At 56.4% G+C, this 21741-nt stretch overlaps 1 protein-coding gene across 1 annotated transcript in view; it reads left to right on the top strand.

The window, feature by feature from the left end:
- TCF20 (transcription factor 20) overlaps positions 1–21741 on the top strand; it is a 108237-nt gene that overhangs the window by 28748 nt on the left and 57748 nt on the right. Inside the window, 2 exon segments of the mRNA XM_038756225.1 lie at positions 13724–16130; positions 16132–19572. Of these exon segments, the coding sequence (XP_038612153.1) occupies positions 13761–16130; positions 16132–19572 (5811 nt within the window). The 5' untranslated portion in view covers positions 13724–13760.

Genomic DNA, 21741 nt, shown 5'->3' with positions numbered 1-21741 from the left:
TCTCCCGTGGATCTCGCAGGCTTAATCCCCATTTTACAGATGAGGTAACTGAGGCCCAGAGAAGTGAAGTGACTTGCCCAAGGTGACACAACCGAAAAGCAGCGGAGCTGGGATTAAAGTACATATCCTGATTCCAGGCCTGTATTCTATCCACTAAGCTAGGCTGCTTTTCTGAAGTGCTTCTATTTCTGGCTTGACTTGCTCTCTGTCTTCATCACCCCCCTCCCAGCTGCACAGCACTTAGGTACAGATCTATAATTTATTTATATGAATGTCTGTCTCTCCCTCTAGACTGCAGGCTCCTTCTGGGCAGGGAACGTATTTGTTTATTATATTGTACACTCCTGAGCACTTAGTGCTCTGCACCCCGTAAGCGCTCAATAAATGCGATTGACTGACAAGAATGTAAGTTCCTTATGGGCAGGAAATATGTCTTAGTCTTCTGATGTGCTTATCAAGCACTCAGTACAGTATATTGCAACTCGAGAGGTGCTCAGTAAACACTTTTTCCTCTCCCACTCCTACTAGTAATAATTCTGGTATTTGTTAAGTGCTCACTATGTGCCAAGCGCTACTAGCATCTTGCCGCAAGTGGGTCTGAGAGAGCAAGTTTGTTGTGGACAGGGGATTTGTCTTGACTTCTGGTGTGCTCACCAGGCGCTTAGTACTGCATATTGCACTCAGGTGCTCAGTAAGTACTTTTTTCTACTCCCTCTACTGCTAGTATCCTGCCACCAGCAGGTCTTGTGATCATTTTGTTGGCAAAGAACACTGGCAGATGCGTTTTCTCAGCTGAAATACCCAGCTGGTAGTTTGAGGAAATGGTACATTTTCCAGCCCAGAAAAGGATCCATCATTTGCCCAGCGTCCCTATTGTCTCCTAGATGTAACCAAAAAGATAATATATGCAAAAGGCGAAAGCAGTCATGCTCTTCTTGAGATGAGTTGAGTTGCCAACGAGTTCTCCATCAGACCTCGGTCTCAAACGGGTTTTAAGTTGTGAACAGCAAGGAAGACTACCGTCATCGTTTCTATGTTTGAAAGTTTTGACTGAATATTTGAGGAGCAGACAAAAGAGAAAGGTGAACCCTCCCCCCGGGGCGCTTACAGTCTTATGGAAAGTCTTGGCAGAAGTGAGAGGAAATGTGGGTGTGAGCCTTGAAATGGAGCTTCACCGGCCCAAATGTTTGTGAGTGGACATTATTCGGTGACAGCAACTGGTGGTGGTTTCTTTTTCCCCCTTCTTCTTTGTGAGTGACATGGACACTTGGGCTGCAGACGATCACAGCAGGTGCTTAATCACTACCAGAACGATTGCAGATGGAGGTGGGACGTTCTGGGAGAGATGTGTCCATGGCTTCGCTGTGGGTCGGAGGTGACCTGACGGCATAAGACAGACAAAAAAAGGGGGTTTGGCTAAATCAGGGGCAGAAACGTGGCCATGGCCAAGGAATTAATGAGGTCTGAAGTAAACTCTGTGTGAAGGGAGGGGGGACAGACATCGGTTTTGAGGCGGCATTTGAAGGTAGACGGGCCAGAATGAATCCGTATATAGTGAAGAATGGAAGGTCAGGTTCAAACAGGAAATTAGGCCGGCCAAAAAGGAATTTCAAATGAGGCCAAAGCTAATAAAAAGGACGTTTCAAAGATATCAAAAGGCGGAAACCAGCTAGGAAGTCATCGGGACCACTTGTTGACCGGGGTGTAAAATGTACTCTTGGAGGTGAAAAGGAGGGAACAGCGGGGCTTGATGAGTTCCTTAATCTGGCCTTGACCGAGGAAGATGCAGAGACACCGCAGATTTGTGTTTTATCACAAGTGGGGCCTAGGGCCTGGATCAGATTGTGGTGGCCCCACAGGTTTTGTGGACTGATTTTTTTTTTTTTATTAAACCGAACAAAAACAAATCACCAGGATCAGTTGGCATCTGCCCGGGGGTTCAGAAGGAACTCGCAGGGGATGGTGCTGAGCCCCCAGGATGCGAGTGAAACTCTATCCCCATTTTAAAGATGAGGTAACTGAGGCACAGAGAAGTTAAATAACTTGCCCAAGGTCACACAGCAGACAAGTGGTGGAGCTGGGATTAGAACCCATGCTCTCTATCCATTACGTCATGTTGCTTCTCGAAGTGCTTACTATGTGCCAAGCACTTTGCAGTGGTGTCAAGCAGGTGCTTTTGGCTTGTGCGGTGTTCAGCGGACAGTGTGCGTGTGTGTGTGAGAGACAGAGAGAGAGAGAGACAGAGAGAGCTCATTGCAGAAGGGAATGTGACTACCAACTCTCCTGCATCGGAGTCTACCAAGTGCTTAGTACAGTGGTCTGCATGCAGTAAGCGCTCAGTAAATACTATGAATGATGATGTGGGGAACTACCTCTTTGGTCTTCTGCACCTTGGTTTTCCTCCTCCCCCAACCTGAAATGTGGTGGGTGGAGGGGCTGATGAGAAACCCAGAGGGTTGGCTAATCTCAGCCCAAACCTAACCGGCTCTGACACTGCCCTCAGTCAATCAGAGGTATTTATTGAGTGCTTACTGTGTGCAGAGCACTGTATAAGCACTGGGGAAAAGTACAGTGTAACAGAGTTGGTAGACACGTTCCCTGCCCACAACGAGCTTTCGAGAGGGGGAGACAGTCATTAATGTAAATAAATTGCAGATGTCTACATAAGTGCTGTGGGGCTGAGGGAGGGGTGAATAAAGGGAACAAATCCAAGCTCAAGGTTTGAGTCCTCTTGACTAAAACCTTCTTCTAACCCTCCTGAGCCAGTTGGTTCAAGTCCTTTCAGGGGTTGAGGGTTAATGGAATAGAATGACTAATAATGTGAACCTCCTCTCAGACAATGGCTAATCCAGTCCTTCCAATTCTATCCCCTTTATGGGAGGAGGCTAATTTGAAGCACTCTAGGGGAGGTTAATTCACAGAGTGTCAGGATTATTCTTAGAATCTGATAGGGTGGAAGGAGAAGATAAGCGGTAGAAAGCTGCTTGACAGTCAAAATGGCTTCACTTCAGTGCTGTAGAAAATGTGGAAGGCAATACATGCTTAGCAACCTCCTCAGAATTCCAGCGCCACCAGGGTAATGCCCTAGACTGTAAGCTCCTTGTGGGCCGAGAAAGTGTCTGGTAATGTACTTTCCCAAACGCTTAGTACAGTGCTCTGCACATAGCGCTCAATAAATACCATTGACCGATTGATTTACCACCATCTAAAACAAACTACGCTGTAATGCAGGTGACACTGTAATAACTTTCCTCCAAATCTGGGACAAATCGAAGTCATGTAATTGAGTTGATACAAGCACAGACCCCAACTACTTCGGTGGATGGCTTCTCACCCTTTTGTATTTTGGCTCGGGTTAATAGAGTCATAAATTTCAGTGCATAGCCGATCTTGAAAGTGGGTTTGGGGGTGTTTATTTTATGGTTTTGGGTGTGGTGTCTAGCACCTCCTTTCCCCTTCTGGCTTTTCAGATCTGCAACATTTTAACAGACCCTATTCCAAATCACCAAGTTCGACTCTCACTGACCACATTGATTGCCTTGGATTTCAGTCAGGATCTTTCCCTTCTGCTGAACCCAGGGAATGCTAGCGTTTGTTGGAAAGGCGACTGGGAATGCCCTTTGAGAATAATAATAATAATCGTGGTACTCTTTAAGCACTTATTGTGTGCCAAGCACTGTACTAAGCGCTGGGGTGGATACAAACACACCGGGTTGGACACAGTCCCTTTCCCATTTGGGGTGCTCATTCTCAATCACCATTTTACAGATGAGGGAACTGAGACACACAGTGAAATGACTTGCCCAGGGCCACACAGCAGACATGGTGGAGCCAGGATTAGAGCCCATGACCTTCTGATGACTCCTAAGCCCGTGCTCTATCCACTGTGCCATGCTGCTTCCCTACTTTGAAAAAGGTTTTCTGAGAAAACCCACTCCCCTCCTCACCCCCTGAATAAATTAACGCTCCTGCGAGCCAAGCTTTCCTTTCCAAGGGCCAGGCCACAGAAGCGTCATCAGCAGGAGCCGTGTCCATTGATGAGCCGATAGGTGCAGGGCACTGAAACTGAATTAGCCATTGGGGGACAGAACACCCAAGTCAAAGACAAAATGAGGTCTGGAAAGATGAAGCAACTTGCCCAAGGTCACCCAGCTGACCAGGGGCAGAAATGGCATCATCATCATCATCATCATCATCATCATCATCATAATAATAATAATAATAATAACCAGAGACTGAAGCGACTTGCCCAAGATCACACAGCAGACTAGTGGAGGAGCTGGGATTAGAACCCAGGTCCTTCGGACTCCCAAGCCCGTGCTCTGACCATTAGGCCGTGCTGCCGAGTGAACCATTTGTGAGGACCTGCAAGGGGCTTGCTTAAAGCCGGAGCCGAGATTGGAAAAGCACTCAGCGAGGAGCAGTGTGGCCTAGTGGAAAAAGCCTGGGCCTGGGTTCTAATCCTGGCTCCGCCGCTTGCCTGCCATGTGACCTTGGGCAAGTCTGTTCACTTCTCTGGGCCTCAATTTCCTCATCTGTTAAATGAGGATTAAATTCACTCAATTGTGTTTATTGAGCACTTACTGTGTGCAAAGCACTGTACTAAGTGCTTGGGAAGTACAAGTTGGCAACATACAGAGACGGTCCCTACCCAACAGCGGGCTCACAGTCTAGAAGGGTCTCAAGTGCTACTCCGGCCACCTGTGCTTCTGACCCCATTCCCTCTCATCTTATGAAATCTCTCGCTCCATCCCTTCTCCCCTCCTTAACTTCCATCTTCAACCGCTCACTCTCCACTGGTTCCTTCCCCTCTGCCTTCAAACATGCCCATGTCTCTCCCATCCTAAAAAAACCCTCTCTAGACCCCACCTCACCTTCTAGTTATCGTCCCATATCCCTCCTACCATTCCTTTCCAAACTCCTTGAACGAGTTGTCTACACGCGCTGCCTAGAATTCCTCAACAACAACTCTCTCCTCGACCCCCTCCAGTCTGGCTTCCGTCCCCTTCATTCCACGGAAACTGCGCTCTCAAAGGTCACCAATGACCTCCTGCTTGCCAAATCCAACGGCTCATACTCTGTCCTAATCCTCCTCGACCTCTCAGCTGCCTTTGACACTGTGGACCACCCCCTTCTCCTCCACACGTTATCTGACCTTGGCTTCACAGACTCCGTCCTCTCCTGGTTCTCCTCTTATCTCTCCGGTCGTTCTTTCTCAGTCTCTTTTGCAGGCTCCTCCTCCCCCTCCCATCCTCTTACTGTGGGGGTTCCCCAAGGTTCAGTGCTTGGTCCCCTTCTGTTCTCAATATACACTCACTCCCTTGGTGACCTCATTCGCTCCCACAGCTTCAACTATCATCTCTACGCTGATGACACCCAGATCTACATCTCTGCCCCTGCTCTCTGCCCCTCCCTCCAGGCTCGCATCTCCTCCTGCCTTCAGGACATCTCCATCTGGATGTCCGCCCGCCACCTAAAGCTCAACATGTCGAAGACTGAGCTCCTTGTCTTCCCTCCCAAACCTTGTCCTCTCCCTGACTTTCCCATCTCTGTTGACGGCACTACCATCCTTCCCGTCTCACAAGCCCGCAACCTTGGTGTCATCCTCGACTCCGCTCTCTCATTCACCCCTCACATCCAAGCCGTCACCAAAACCTGCCGGTCTCAGCTCTGCAACATTGCCAAGATCCGCCCTTTCCTCTCCATCCAAACCGCTACCCTGCTAATTCAAGCTCTCATCCTATCCCGTCTGGACTACTGCACCAGCCTTCTCTCTGATCTCCCATCCTCGTGTCTCTCTCCACTTCAATCCATACTTCATGCTGCTGCCCGGATTATCTTTGTCCAGAAACGCTCTGGACATATTACTCCCCTCCTCAAAAACCTCCAATGGCTACCGATCAATCTGCGCATCAGGCAGAAACTCCTCACCCTGGGCTTCAAGGCTGTCCATCACCTCGCCCCCTCCTACCTCACCTCCCTTCTCTCCTTCTCCAGCCCAGCCCGCACCCTCCGCTCCTCCACCACTAATCTCCTCACTGTGCCTCGCTCTCGCCTGTCCCGCCATCGACCCCCGGCCCACATCATCCCCCGGGCCTGGAATGCCCTCCCTCTGCCCCTCCGCCAAGCTAGCTCTCTTCCTCCCTTCAAGGCCCTGCTGAGAGCTCACCTCCTCCCGGAGGCCTTCCCAGACTGAGCCCCTTCTTTCCTCTCCCCCTCGTCCCCCTCTCCATCCCCCCGTCTTACCTCCTTCCCTTCCCCACAGCACCTGTATATATGTATATATGGTTGTACATATTTATTACTCTATTTATTTATTTTACTTGTACATTTCTATCCTACTTATTTTATTTTGTTGGTATGTTTGGTTCTGTTCTCTGTCTCCCCCTTTTAGACTGTGAGCCCACTGTTGGGTAGGGACTGTCTCTATGTGATGCCAATTTATACTTCCCAAGCGCTTAGTACAGTGCTCTGCACATAGTAAGCGCTCAATAAATACGATTGATTGATTGATTGATAGAAGGGGGAATCCTACTCTCTTCCTACTTAGACTGTGAGCCCCATGTGGGACAGGGACTGTGGCCACCCTGACTAACTCATATCTACCCCAGCGCCTAGAACAGTGCTTGACACAGAGTACGCGCTTAAAAAATACCATTTTAAAAAAACCCTCGGCGGAGCCTTCCAGAGATTGGATCTGGGGCGTCTGTAACAGCCTGGGGGCAGTTTGGTTTTATCCAGATGGCCTCCACGTTCACACGAGAAGCTGTGAAATCCTTTACTGCCCCTGTGGTATCAACCACATCTCTCTCAGTCCACAGTTCTTCAAGCCTCAAGTGTGTCTCCGCTCTCCGTCGGAGTGAGAGGAATTCCCTGACTCACCGTGGTCTCCCAGTTGAGTCCGGCTTCCAAGTCGGGGAAGGAGGAGGAAGGGGTACGCCTCCTGCACGTAAACCAGCCTGAGGTTGACTTGTTCTATTACGATCCCCTCCTCTCCGGGCTATAGAGGATGGCACAGCAGGGCGATGAAGAAAGAGGATCCAGGAATGTTCTCTCTAGTTTGCCACAGAACTGCTACCAAGGGCTAATAGGTCCCTATCCGTAATTTATTTATATTAATGTCTGTCTCCCCCCCCCACACACACACCGTAATCTGGTCATAGGCAGGGAATGTGGCTGTTGTACTCTCCTGAGTGATTCCAAAAATTGCTGTGCACACAGTAAGCGCTTGGTAAATACGATTGACCGACTGACTGAGATCTCAGCCCAGCTCGTTCCTAGTGACCAGAAACCTTCTATGGTTTTTAGGAATTCCCCAATTGCCTCCTAGTCTCTCCCAAGACCTTATGTAGTTTCTACCCTCCGAAACAGCAGTAGCGGCTGGGAGGGCAGTCAATCAACGGTATTTATCGAGCTCCTGCTGAGCCTGGACGCCTGTGGTGGCCAAGGGTCAATCTGAAAAGGCAAGGGAAATCAATCAATGGCTCAGCGGTGTTTATCGAGTGCTTACTGTGGGCAGAGCACTGTACTGGGCGCTTGGGAGAGTACAGTATGCGGGTCTTGCCCACAAGGAGCCTATAGTCTGTTGGGGGACGGGAGGGGGGCTGGGTGGAGACATTAAAATAAACTACGGGTGGAGGAGATAGTCGAGTATAAAGATACGGGCATAAGCCATGGGGCTGGACTGCCTGTCAGATTGGAAATTTCACCGAACTGGGGGTGAAGAGCCTTAATTAGACTCTTCTAGTCTGTAATCTTGGCGTGGCAGGAAACATGACTACCAACCCTGTTACGTTGTACTCTCCCAAGCACTTAGTGCAGTGCTCTGCACCCAGTAAGCGCTCGATTGATTGAATAGAATCACTGATTATACTCTAGTGTTTCCAGTGGTGATTGACTGGTCGGTTGACTGCTTCCATTAAAGTATTGATGTGCGACACACCTGCTGGTGTGGGAATTGAAGCTCTCTGGTGAACGTGCTAGTTTGCTAGTGGTTCTCTCCCTCTCCTGTCTCTTTTCTGGGCATATCTTTTTCCAGCTCCCACCCATTCTGCTCTACTCCAGAGAAGCAGCATGGCTCAGTGGAAAGAGCAAGGGCTTTGGAGTCAGAGGGCGTGGGTTCTAATCCTGGCTCCACCACATGTCTGCTGTGTGACCTTGGGCAAGTCACTTAACTTCTCTGAGCCTCAGTTATCTCATCTGGAAAATGGGGACTAAAACTGTGAGCCCCCCGTGGCACAACCTGATCACCTTGTATCTCCTCCCCCCCACCCCCACCCCCAGCGCTTAGAACAGTGAGAAGCAGCGTGGCTCAGTGGAAAAGAGCAAGAGCTTTGGAGTCAGAGGTCGTGGGTTCAAATCCTGACTCTGCTGATTGCCAGCTGTGTGACTTTGGGCAAGTCACTTAACTTCTCTGGGCCTCAGTTCCCTCATCTGTAAAATGGGGATGAAGACTGTGAGCCCCCTGTGGGACAACCTGATCACCTTTTAACTCCCCAGTGCTTAGAATAGTGCTTTGCACATAGTAAGCGCTTAATAAATGCCATTATTATTATTGCCCTGGAAGAGCAGAAGGAGGCAGCATAAAAAAAGTAACAATAATGATTATGGTATTTGTTAGGCGCTTACTGTGTGCCAAGCACTGTACTGAGCGCTGGGGTGGATACAAGACAATCAGGTCCCACGTAGTAGGAGGGAGATCAAGTGTTGACTTGCCACTTTACAGATGAGGGATCTGAGGCATGGAGAAGTGAAGGGACTTCCTCAAGGTAACACATCAAGTGAGTGGCGGAGCCAGCACTAATAATAATAATAATAATAATAATAATGGCATTTGTTAAGCGCTTACTATGTGCAAAGCACTGTTCTAAGTGCTGGGGAGGATACAAGGTGATCAGGTTGTCCTACTTGGGGCTCACAGTCTTAATCCCCATTTTCCAGATGAGGTAACTGAGGCCCAGAGAAGTGAAGTGACTTGCCCAAAGTCACACAGCTGACAATTGGCGGAGCCGGGATTTGAACCCATGACCTCCGACTCCAAAGCCCGGACTCTTTCCAATGAGCCACGCTGCTCCTGTAGAACCCTGAGTCCGGATACCTGGGTTCCAGTCCCAAGCCATTACCCCGGATCGCTTCCTCCTCCCTCATAGAGCAATGGTCTGTCGCCTGTCCTCCTTACATCTTAGAAGGGCGAGTTCTCGCTTCTCTGTACGCTTCGTCCATTCTCCCTATGGAATATAGTGAAGATGGCTCTGGCCTGGGAATCGGAAGGACCTGAGTTCTAATCCCAGCTCCACCACACATCTGCTGTGTCACCTTGGGCAAATCACCTCCCTTCTCTGGGCCTCAGTGACCTCATCTGTAAAATGGGGATCGAGTGTGAGCCCCATGGGGGACTGGGACCGTGTCCAACCTGATTAACTTCCATCTGCCCCAGCACTTAGAACAGAGCTTGGCACACGGTAAGCATTTAACAGGTACCATCATTATTATCACGGGACTGCTTTGGGCTGTCTCGTAACCAACCCGGCGCTTAGCACAACGCCTGACCCGTAATAAGCCCCTAGCTAGGTACGTGTGTGGGTGTCCGTCGTCGTCCGGGAGTGAGAGCGTGTCAGGCCGGGGGGGCGGCTTGTTCCCTTTGACTGTGCCTCGCGCTCCCCTGTTGTAGCCAAGCTGGTGGCCCAGGATCAGTTGCCTGGTGTGCAATGGAAGAAGGCCGGCCCAGGGTTCAGCAGGAGACCACCATCCTAGAAACGCAGAGCAGATGCTCAGGTTAATAGTAATGGCATTTATTAAGCACTTACTATGTGCAAAGCACTATTCTAAGCACTGGGGAGTTACAAGATGATCAGGTTGTCCCACAGGGGGATCACAGTCTTAATCCCCATTTTACAGATGAGGGAACTGAGGCCCAAAGAAGTGAAGTGACTTGCCCAAAGTCACACAGCTGACAATTGGCGGAGCCGGGATTTGAACCCATGACCTCTGACTCCAAAGCCCGGGCTCTTTCCATTGAGCCACGCTGCTTCTCTATTGCCATTCGACATCCAGGGGCCAGCTCAGGTTCCGTTTCTTCTCTGAACGCCAGGCCCCACCTCCCTCCTCGTAGCTCTTCCCAGCTCCTTGAAAACTTGGAGGGGAAAGCGGCAGTGCGGCCTAGCAGGAAGCGTGGGCCTGGGGGAAAGAGGACCTGGGTTCTAATCCCGGCTCTGCAACCCATCTGCTGGGTGACTGTGGGCAAGTCGCTTCATTTCTCTGGCCTCCTCCTGTTACTCCTCCTACGTGGCTCAGTGGAAAGAGCCCGGGCTTTGGAGTCAAAGGTCATGGGTTCAAATTCCGACTCTGCCAATTGTCAGCTGTGTGACTTTGTGCAAGTCACTTAACTTCTCTGGGCCTCAGTTACCTCATCTGGAAAATGGGGATTACGACTGAGCCCCCCATGGGACAACCTGATCACCTTGTAACCTCCCCCAGCGCTTAGAACAGTGCTTTGCACTTAGTAAGCACTTAAAAAATGCCATCTATTATTATTATTATTACTACTTAGGCTGTGAACCTCATTTGGGTGCTTATATGGTATCTACCCCAGTGCTTAAAATGGGGATTGACTGTGAACCCATGTGGGATATGAACTGTGTGTACCCTGATTATCTTGTAGCTACCCCAATGCTTAGAACAGTGCTTGACACATAGTAAGCACTTAAATATAATAATAACAATAATAGTGGAAAACCACCCAAAAAATTCCCCTCCCCTTCCCACACATTGTAACTAGACTGTGAGCCCTCTGTTGGGTAGGGACCGTCTCTATATGTTGCTAACTTGTACTTCCCAAGCCCTTAGTACAGTGCTCTGCACACAATAAGCGCTCAATAAATATGATTGAATGAATGAATGAACAGGGAAAAGAGGTAGGCCAGTAAAATCCAAGCACGCCTCTGTGAACGCCCCCCTGGACTGCGAGCTCATTGTGGGCAGGGAGTGTGTCTGTTGTTGTATTGTACTCTCCCAAGCAGTTAGTACAGGGCTTTGCGCACAGTGAAGCGCTCAGTAAATACAGTTGAATAAATGAATGACTCTACTTCTGTGCTCACGTTGGGAGTGCTCAATCTGGCTTGCAGGCAGCCGAGTTGGCAGGAGTCTAGGAAACCCCACGGGAGGGGACGGGAAGGAGGAAGCTTACAGACCTGCGGCCGCAGCCGGCAGCGTTCAGAGAGGAGCCAGGGGACCTGCGGGAGGGAATGGAAAGATGAATGAGGTCCCGTGCCACAGGGGAATCCTTGCCCTTGACCAAAAAGTGGTTGGTGACAAGGAAGAAGGGTGGTGTGTTTTGTTCCATTTTTTATAGTAATGATAATTGCGGGCAGGGAATATGTCTGTTGTACTGTTATTGTACTCTCCCCAGCACTTAGTACACTGCTCTGCACACAGTAAGCACTCAGTAAATATGATTGGCTGACTAATAGTAATCGTGGTACTTGTTAAGTGCTTACTGTGTGCCAGGCTCTGTTCTAAGTGCTGGAGTGGATACAAGCAAATCGGGTTGGGCGCAGTCCCTGTCCCACATGGAGCTCGCAATTTTAAGCCCCATTTTACAGATGAGGAAACTGAGGGGCGGAGAAATGAGGTGACTTGCCCAAGGTCACCCAGCAGATACATAGCCAAGCCGGAACTAGAACCCAGATCCTTCTGATTCCCTGGCCCTTGCTCTATCCATTAGGCCACATGGCTTCTTTTTGTGGTGTTTCAGTGCTTTCTGTGTGTCAAGTACTGTTCCAAGCGCCGGGGTAGCCTACAAGATAATCAGACTGGGCACAGTCCATATTCCACATGGGGCTCACAGTCTTAATCCCCATTTTACAACCAAAGGAACTGAGGCCCAGAAAAGCAAAGTGATTTGCCCAACGTCACACAGCAGACAGGTGGCAGAACTGGGTTTCCAATCGATCCTACTAGAGACAGCTTTCCCAGGGTACTTTTTCACGTGGATGCCACGGTGGGACATTTGAGTAGCGTTACGCTACTCTGGTTCCCCAGCAAATTCTAACCTTTGGACCAAGAACGTACCTTATAAGGTCTTGTGGTCTAGAGGCCCATTGCAAAGACTTTAGAGAGTAGAGAAAGGGCTGGATTTTTTGTTATTGTTCTGAGAGTATATAGGGAAGTGATCTGAGAACAATAATCTAGTAGGACAATAGATTTACCTTCCATCTTCTAAGGAAAAGGACCACTTTTTCCATTTACTATCTTGTTTTGGCCTTTGGGCTTCCCTGTTCGGACAGATGAACTGGATGGAACCGGGCCTCGCTGATTCCCGACGACGAGCTCCGTCCACACCTCTGATTTGTTTATACTAATGTATGTCTTCTCCTCTAGACTGTAAGCTCCTTGTGGACAGGGAACGTGCCTGTTGATTGTTGTATCGTCTTCTCCCAAGCGCTCAGTATAGTACCCTGCCCACAGTAAGTGCTCAGTAAATACGATTGACCAACTCACTCTCCACTAGCTCCCTTTTGCCTTTTTGGGGTTTGTCTGTACAGTCGATGGACGCGGAAATGACTAACAGCCCCAGCCCGTCTCAAGAGGAGGGATTTTTTTAATTGGAACTTTGGATCCCCCATGGAACCATTTTTGACTGCTTAAACTAGGAGCCCCCAGGTGAGAGCAGAGAAGTAGAGTCGTTCACTCAATTGTATTTATTGAGCACTTAACTGTGCGCAAAGCCCTGTACTAACTGCTTGGGAGAGTACAATACAACAACAGACACATTCCCTGCTGTGTGATTATTGCTCTGTCCGACCCGTATCCGCTCGTATCCACCCTGACGCTTGGAACAGTGCTTGACACGCAGTGAGCGCTTAACAAATACCATAATAATAGTTCTTCAAAAAATGCTGCCGGGGAACATTAGCCTTCGCGATCCGCCAGTATGTTGAAGGTGAATTCCGCCCTCTAGGTCTTTGATCTTTCATGGGTAGGGTTTGTGTCTGGTAACTCTTCTGTACTTTCCCAGGCTCTTAGTCAAGTTTCCCCTCACTCAGAAGGCACTCTCATTAAGTGCTATCGCCTGCCTGACTGAGATGATGTATGGTATCTTTTTATTTAGGGATTTCAGGGTTCGGGACCCACTGGGGTCTTGCTTCATGGGAGGGGGACTTGGGAGATGTTTAGGGATTGACCGAAAAGAGCGGGATGGAAATTTTGTGGAGTCTGAGGGTTTCCAGTCGCTTCGGTCTTCCGGGTCTGTTAATCCAGGGATTGGATTACCCGGGCCTGGCCCTGCTTCTCCTCTTCCCCTTTGACCCCCGCCCCGCCAGAAGCCCACTGGCAACTTTGCCGGTGGGCAATGAGGAGACAAAACTTGGGCTAGTTGGGCTGATGGCAACCGGGCTTGGTAAAAGGCATTTACCAGGGGATTTGAGCCACGTCCGGACCTGTTTGTAACATCGGGGTTTTAGGCCATGGAGCCTGTGGCCAGCCGGGTTCTAGTGGTGCGAGGTCCACCCCGTCTCCGATCCCCTCCTTGGCTTTGGAGCGGTCGGCTCTTCAGGCCCTGAACGCCCTCCCGCCTGAGGTCTGGCCGTGGCCTCCCTCGCCCCAGGAGAATGAAAAATGGGGTGGGTGAGGTTGGACCGATGAGCCGTACCCAGGGTGCCTGCCTTTTCCCTGACTTGTCCCCTCTTTCTCTCCCTCCTCCCCCCCCCCCCCCCGCCTCTTCCAGGAGGGCCGCGGGCCTGCCGCCCTGCTGCTGAAACAGCATGCAGTCCTTCCGAGAGCAGAGCAGTTACCACGGAAACCAGCCGAGCTACCCGCAGGAAGTCCACGGCGCGGCGCGGCTAGAGGAGTTCAGCCCCCGCCAGCAGGCCCAGATGTTCCAGAGCTTCGGCGGGGGCGGGCGGCGGGGGACGGCCGGAGCCGCGGCGGCGGCGGCGGCGGCGGCGGCCATGGCCGGCGAAGGCTCCGCTCACCAGAACTACCAGGGCTTCCGGAAGGAGACGGGCGAGTTCTACTACATGGCCGCCAATAAAGACCCCGGAGCAGGAGGTCAGCAGCCTCCGCCCCAGCGCCGGCCGTCGGGGCCCGTGCAGAGCTACGGCCCCCCCCAGGGGAGCAGCTTCGGGAGCCAGTACGGGGGCGAGGGGCACGTGGGCCAGTTTCAAGGCCAGCATTCGGCCCTCGGCGGGGTGTCCCATTACCCGCAGGATTACACAGGCCCGTTCTCTCCCGGGAGCTCGCAGTACCAACAGCAGGCCTCCAGCCAGCAGCAGCAGCAGCAGCAGCAGCAACAACAGCAACAGCAGCAGCAGCAGCAGCAGGTCCAGCAACTGAGGCAGCAGCTGTACCAATCCCACCAGCCCCTGCCCCAGGCCTCGGGCCAGGCCGCCTCCGGCCCGGCCCACCTGCAGCCCATGCAGAGGCCGGCGGGCCTGCCCTCCTCCGCCGCCGGCTACCAGTTGCGCGTGGGCCAGTTCGGCCAACACTACCAGTCCTCCGCCTCTTCCTCCTCGTTCCCTTCCCCGCAGCGTTTCGGCCAGTCCGGGCAGAGCTACGACGGGAACTACGGGGTGAACGCCGGCTCTCAGTACGAGGGCCACGCCGTGAGCGCCAACGCCCAGGCTTACGGGACGCAGTCCAACTACAGCTACCAGACGCCGCCGATGAAAGGCTTCGAGCAGTCCAAGATTCCTCCGGGAGGGGGGCAGCAGCAGCAGCAGCAGCAGCAGGGTGGGGGGCAGCAGGGAGGGCAGCAGCAGCAGCAGCAGCAACAGCATCCCTCCCAGCATGCAATGCAGTACGCCAACGCCGCCACCAAACTGTCCCTGCAAGGTCAGGTGGGCCAGTACAGCCAGCCCGAGGTGCCCGTGCGGTCCCCCATGCAGTTCCACCAGAACTTCAGCCCCATCTCCAACCCGTCGCCGGCCGCCTCGGTGGTCCAGTCGCCCAGCTGCAGCTCCACGCCCTCCCCGCTGATGTCCGGCGGCGAGCCCCTGCAGTGCGGCCAAGGCAACCTGCCCCTGGGCTCGCGGAACCGGATCCTGCAGATGATGCCTCAGCTCAGCCCGACGCCGTCCATGCTGCCCAGCCCGAACTCTCACGGGGCGGGCGGCTTCCGCGGGTCCGCCGGGCTCGAGGGGCTGCAGGAGAAGCGGCTCACGGACCCGGGCCTGAGCAGCCTGAGCGCGCTGAGCACGCAGGTGGCCAACCTCCCCAACACGGTCCAGCACATGCTCCTCTCGGACGCCCTGGCCCCTCAGAAGAAGAACTCCAAGCGGTCGTCTTCGTCCTCCAAGAAGGGGGACAGCGGGACCAACTCGGAAGGGTCCTCCCAGGCCGAGGAGCAGCTCAAGTCGCCCCTGGCCGAGTCCCTGGACGGGGGCTGCTCCAGCAGCTCCGAGGACCAGGGCGAGAGGGTGAGGCAGCTGAGCGGTCAGAGCACCGGCTCCGACACGACCACCTACAAGGCCGCCGCCTCGGAGAAAGCCACCGCCTCGCCGGCGCCGGGCCCCCAGGGCGAGCCGCCCAAGCTCAGCGCCAGCCCCGCGGCCAGGGACGAGGCCGCCCCCGCCGCCCCCTCGCCCGAGGGGCAGGAGGCGGCCCCCGCCGCCGAGGGCGCCCTCAAAGTCAACGAGAAGCCCGTCGGGGTGATCGTCTCCCGGGAGGCCATGGCCGGGCGGGTGGAGAAGGCGGGCGGGCAGGACAAAGGCGCCCCGGAGGAGGATCCGGCCGGATCCCGCACCCCGCCGGGGGCCGGCGGGGCGAGGGAAGGCGGGCCCGGCCCGCTTCAGATGCCGGAGCCCCCCGCGGGGACCAAGGCGGGCAAGGGCGGGGAGCCCAGCACGCACCACAACGGAGAGGGCAGCGGCCCCGCCGGCCACCCGGGCCCCGGCTCGAGCCTGGCCGGCCGCGCGGAGCCGTCCAAGTCCCCCGGGAGCCTGCGCTACGGCTACAAGGAGGGCGGCGCGGGCGGCGGGACCCGGCCCGTCGCTGGCTTTCCCCCCTACCCAGCGGGGCCGGACAAGGGAGAGCCGGCGGGGCACGGCGAGCGCAAGGGGCGTGGCGAGAAGTTCCCCAGCCTGCTGCAGGAGGTCCTCCAGGGCTACCACCACCACCATCACCACCACCACCCCCCCCGAGCGCCGCTACCCGCGCTCGGCCCAGGAGCACCAGGGCGGGGCCGGGGGCCTGGAGGGGGCCCTGAGGCCCAACGTCCTGATCAGCCAGACGAACGAGCTGGCCGGCCGGGGCCTGCTGAACAAAAGCCTGGGCTCCCTCCTGGACCACCCGCACTGGGGCCCTTGGGAGAGGAAGGCAGGCGGCCCGGTCCCCGACCTGAAGCAGATCAACCTGGCGGACTACCCCATCCCCAGGAAGTTTGACGTGGAGGCCCAGGCGGCGGGCCACGAGCCCGGGGGGCCGCTGTCGGAGCGGCGCTCGGTCATCTGCGACATCTCGCCGCTGAGGCAGCTGGTCCGGGAGCCGGGGGCGCACCCCCTGGGCCACCCGGGACGGAACGAGCGCCTCACCCCGACCCAGTCGGTCATCCTCCCCGGGGGGTTGGTGTCGCTGGAGGCCAAGCTGAAGGCCCAGAGCGGCCAGATCAAGGAGGAGGACCTGGAGCGGGCCAAAGCCCAGGCCGGGCTCAACAACCGCAAGTCCGGCGAGCTCTGCCACCCGGCGGGCGTCAAGCACGAGCCCCACCGCGGCGGGGGCGGCCCGGGCGCCGCCGCCCACGACCCCCTCTCGGACTACGGCTCCCACCAGGAGGCCGCCCGGCCGGCCCAGGCGAGGAGGGCGGCCGGCCGGGCGGGCGGGGGGCGGGAGAGCCTGCGGGGCCGATCGGCCTCCCAGTACCACGACCTGGCGGAGAAGCTGAAGGCCTCGCCCGGGCGGAGCCGCGGCCCCGGCGGGGACGCCCACCACCTCAACCCGCACCTGGCCTTCTCGGAGCGGGCCAACCGCGGCCTCCACGCCCCCTTCGCCCCCAACTCCGACAGCCTGGGCTACCACCCGAACGCCAGGACCCACGGCTACGGGGAGCCCAACCCGGCCCTGAACTCGCAGCTGCACTACAAGCGGCAGATCTACCAGCCGCCCCCGCTGCCGCAGCTGCCGCCGGGGCCCGAAGACTACAAGGAGTGGGGCGGTGGGGCGGCCCAGGGGGTGATCGCCGCGGCCCAGCACCGGCAGGAGGGCCCGAGGAAGAGCCCCCGGCAGCAGCAGCAGCAGCAGCAGCATCACCACCACCATCAGCAGCAGCAGCAGCAGCAGTTCCTGGACCGGGTGCGGAGCCCGCTGAAGAACGACAAGGACGGGATGATGTACGGCCCCCCTCCCTCCTACCACGACGCCGGCAGCCAGGAGGCCGCGCGCTGCCTCCTCGCGGGCGACGGGGGCCCGGCCGGCAGAGGCGGCGACCCGAGGCCCGGCCCCCAGAAGCCGCAGCCCCACGAGGCCTGCTGGGACCTGTCCCGCCAGGCCTCCCCGGCCAGGAGGAGCGGCGCCCCCGGGGGGTCCGGCCAGAAGCGCTACGGCCCCCCGCCGGAGCCCGACGGGCACGGGGCGGCCGAGCCCGGCCAGGTGGCCAAGCCGGGCAACGTCCTGCTGAGGCTCCCGGGCCACGAGGACGCGTCGCCGCAGAACCCGCTGATCATGAGGCGGCGGGTGCGCTCCTTCATCTCCCCCATCCCCAGCAAGCGGCAGGCCCAGGAGCTGAAGCACGGCGCCGCCCAGGAGCGGGGCCGCCTGCTCCAGGCCTCCAGGGACGGAGCCGACCGGGCCTACAACTCCTACGCCCACTTTGCCCACGGCCAGGAGGTCAAGTCCGTCGCCAAGAGGGAGGCCTCGAGGGAGCCTCCCGGCCCCGAGAGCCGGGGCTGCCCCGCCGTCCCCCTGGCCAGCCCGGCCAAGACCAAGATCCTGCCCCCCCGGAAGGGGCGGGGCTTGAAGCTGGAAGCCATCGTCCAGAAGATCACGTCCCCCAACATCAGGCGGGGGGCCGCCTCCGGCGGCGCCGAGAGCGGGGCGGACACCGTGACCCTGGACGACATCCTGTCGCTGAAGAGCGGCCCGCCCGAGGGCGGCCCCGGCCCCGAGGCGGAGCCGGAGAAGAGGAAGGGGGAGGCCGCCCGCGAGGCAGCGGTGGCGGCGTTGGGGGGCCCGGCCGCCCCGGAGCGGCACGCCTCCGCCGGCCCCCAGCTGCCCGGGGCCCCCGAAGAGTGGCGCGGCGCCGGCCAGGACCCGGTGAAGGAGGAGAGCCCCGACGCGGGCGGCGGCGGGAAGGAGACGCCGGGGCCCGGGCCTGCCCCGGCCCCCCAGAAACCCCTCGGCAGGCCGGAGGGCCCCCTCGGGGGCACCGGCCCGCCGGCCTTCCCCGAGACGAAGAGCGGGCCCCCCGTGGGCCTCCTGCCCCCCGAGCCCCACCCGAAGCCCGATGAGAAAGACGGAGAGGCGACGACCGTCTCCCCGAAGCGTGACGGCTTCCCCCCGAAGGGCTACTTCCCGTCGGGGAAGAAGAAGGGGCGGCCCATCGGCAGCGTGAACAAGCAAAAGAGACAGCAGCAGCAGCAGCAGCAGCAGCAGGCGCCGCCTCCGCCGCCCCCGCCCCCTCCCCCGCCCTCGGAGGGGTCGGGGGACGGCGAGCCCAAGCCCAAGAAACCGAGGCAGAGGAGAGAGAGGAGGAAGCCCGGGGCCCAGCCCAGGAAGCGGAAGGGCAAGCAGGCGGCCCCCATCGTGGAGCCCCAGGAGCCCGAGATCAAGCTGAAGTACGCCACCCAGCCCCTGGACAAGACGGACGCGAGGAACAAATCCTTCTTCCCCTACATCCACGTGGTGAACAAATGCGAGATCGGGGCGGTGTGCACCATCATCAACGCCGAGGAGGAGGAGCAGAGCAAGCTGGTCCGGGGCCGCAAGGGCCCGCGCTCCCTGACCCCCCCGCCGGGCAGCGCCGAGGGCAAGGCCCTGCCCGCCTCGTCCTTCGTCCTGCAGGGGCCCGTGGTCACCGAGTCGTCCGTCCTGGGCCACCTGGTCTGCTGCCTCTGCGGCAAGTGGGCCAGCTACCGGAACATGGGCGACCTGTTCGGCCCCTTCTACCCCCAGGATTACGCCGCCACCCTGCCCAAGAACCCGCCTCCCAAGAGAGCCACGGAAATGCAGAGCAAGGTCAAGGTACGGCACAAAAGCGCTTCCAACGGCTCCAAGACCGACACGGAGGAGGAGGAGGAGGAGGAGGAGCGGCCAAAGGAGCAGCGGAGCCTGGCCGCCCACCCCCGGTTCAAGAGGCGACACCGCTCCGAGGACTGTGGCGGAGCCCCCCGCTCCCTATCCAGGGGCATCCCTTGTAAAAAAGCGACCCTCGAGGGCGGCGGCGAAAAGACTCCTTTGGACTCCAAACCCCCCGTGCCCGCTGCCGAAGGTGGCCCTGAGCTGGAGTTACAAATTCCCGAACTACCTCTTGACAGCAATGAATTTTGGGTCCACGAGGGTTGCGTTCTCTGGGCCAATGGGATCTACCTGGTCTGTGGCAGGCTCTATGGGCTGCAGGAAGCTTTGGAAATAGCCAGAGAGATGGTGAGTCCCCTTCCGTCCGTCGGTCCGTCCCCTCCTCTCTTCTCTCTTCCCCCTCCCCGGCCCCTCTTTTCCGCCTTTGTTTCCCGTTCTCGATCGGCGGGGGCCGGGTGGGAACAGTCCACCGGCGAGGTCGGTCCTCCGTCGCGTTCGGGGCCGGACCGGAGGCCGGGTGTGCGGCGGCGGGGGTCGGGACGAGAATCGGTCCGTCCCGGTTTTCCGGGCCGTTGGGGTTTCCCCTTGAAAGTCGGTTACCGCTCTGAAACGGAAATCCCAGGGAAATGAAATGGCACCCCCCACCCCGTCCCCCCCAGGTCCCCGCAGCCCCTCCAGAGAAGGGGACAGGGATGAGCGAGCGGTCACCTTGGGGATCCACCCTCACTCTCCGCTCCCGAACAGTTTGGACGGTATTTATCGAGCGCCTAACTGGGGCTGGGGGACACGCTAAAGAAATCACAGGGTATCGATGACACCGACAGCTTAAAGGGCCCCGCACTTAGGAAGTGCGGGAAACCCATCCTTCCCGGGAGCACCGTGTGATGCCGTAGGCTCTTGAGAGCGTGAAGTGGCAGCGAGGCACAGTCTCTGTCGTCGAGGAGCTGAAAAACCGAGGAAGCGGCTACACATTGCAGGCAGAATAAGAGGGGCAGGGGAAGTAGTCAATTTCAGTAAACAGGTCCGTAAGTGAGGGTGGTGGGAGGCAATCAGGGCGTGCTTCCTGGAGGGAGTAGCATTTTAAGGAGGTTTCTGCAGGTGATCCCGTCTGGGACAGGCAGCTTGCATTCCTTGGCTGGCAGTGGCCTTTTGAGCTCCTGTAGGCCCTTGGGAGCCAAAAGCCGGGCCCACGGTGATGATAGTAGGAATAATAATAATAATGATGATGATGGTGGCGCTTACTACGTGGCAAGCACTGTTCTAAGCCCTGGAGTAGATAGGAAGTTAATCAGCTCGGACCCAAGTCTCCATCCCACGTGGGACTCCTAGTCCTAGCCCCTTCTAGACTGTGAGCCCGTTGCTGGGTAGGGATTGTTTCTATCTGTTTTCGAATTGAACTTTCCAAGCGCTTAGTCCAGTGCTCTGTGCAAAGTAAGTGCTCAATAAATATGATTGAATGAATGAATGAATGATTGGCCAGTCTCCCGGCAAACTCAGGTCACAGGTCGTTGGACAGAACCCCCGATGCCTGTGAGGAGGGAAGTGGATCCCCGTGGGGGGCACCTCGTAACCCCCCACACCTCCTGACCTCGAGGGATGGGGGTCAAAAGAGGTGGAAGCCCCCTCCAGGCTGTCCGTCAACACATTGAGGGCGGGAAATGTTTCTGCTATTTCATTCATTCAGTCGTATTTATTGAGCGCTTACTGTGTGCAGAGCACTGGACTAAGCGCTTGGGAAGTACAATCCTGTTGCACTCTGAGCGCTTAGTACAGTGATCTGCACATAGGGAACTTCAGTAAATACCATTGATATACAGAATGTGTGCAAATTGTGGCTGGTGATCTCCTCCCTCTAGACGGTAAGCTCATTGTGGGCAGGGAATGTGTCTATCATCATCATCATCAATCGTATTTATTGAGCGCTTACTGTGTGCAGAGCACTGTACTAAGCGCTTGGGAAGTACAAGTTGGCAACATATAGAGACAGTCCCTACCCACCAGTGGGCTCACAGTCTAAAAGAGTACTCTCCCAATCACTTAGACTATAGTGCTTTTCACACAATAAGCGTGCCGTAAATGTGATTGAATTATGAAGGGTTCCATGAAAAGAGTCCTCCTGAGGTGGGTTTTGTCCAGAGTGATGACGACTTTTCCCCTGCCTGTTTCGGACTGCCTCTAACGATCCTCCATTGGATTTTCCGTTCCTTGAAAGTCAGCCCTTCGCTTCCTCCACCTCAGCTGGCATTGGCTTTGCTGCCTCTCGGCTGCCGTCCCTAAAGGCCACTGGTCCTGGAGTAGACTCCTGGTGTCCGAAGCGGCCCCGGATGATCCAGCTTCCAACCTCTTCCGACCCCTGAACCTGGGGAGAGAGATGGGCCCGGAGAGCCTCCCCTCTTTCTCTCCCCTTCAAAGTCTTTTCGAAAGCACATCTCCTCCAGGAGCCCTTCCCTGACTAAGCCCTCCTTTTCTCCCACTCCCTTCTGCGTCACCCTGACTTGCTCCCTTTATTCATCACTC

Source organism: Tachyglossus aculeatus, chromosome 14 (genome assembly GCF_015852505.1).
Source record: "Tachyglossus aculeatus isolate mTacAcu1 chromosome 14, mTacAcu1.pri, whole genome shotgun sequence".
Classification (NCBI taxonomy): Eukaryota; Metazoa; Chordata; class Mammalia; order Monotremata; family Tachyglossidae; genus Tachyglossus; species Tachyglossus aculeatus.
The sequence above is the reverse complement of the archived record's forward strand: the minus strand, read 5'-3'. Positions and strand labels throughout refer to the sequence as shown.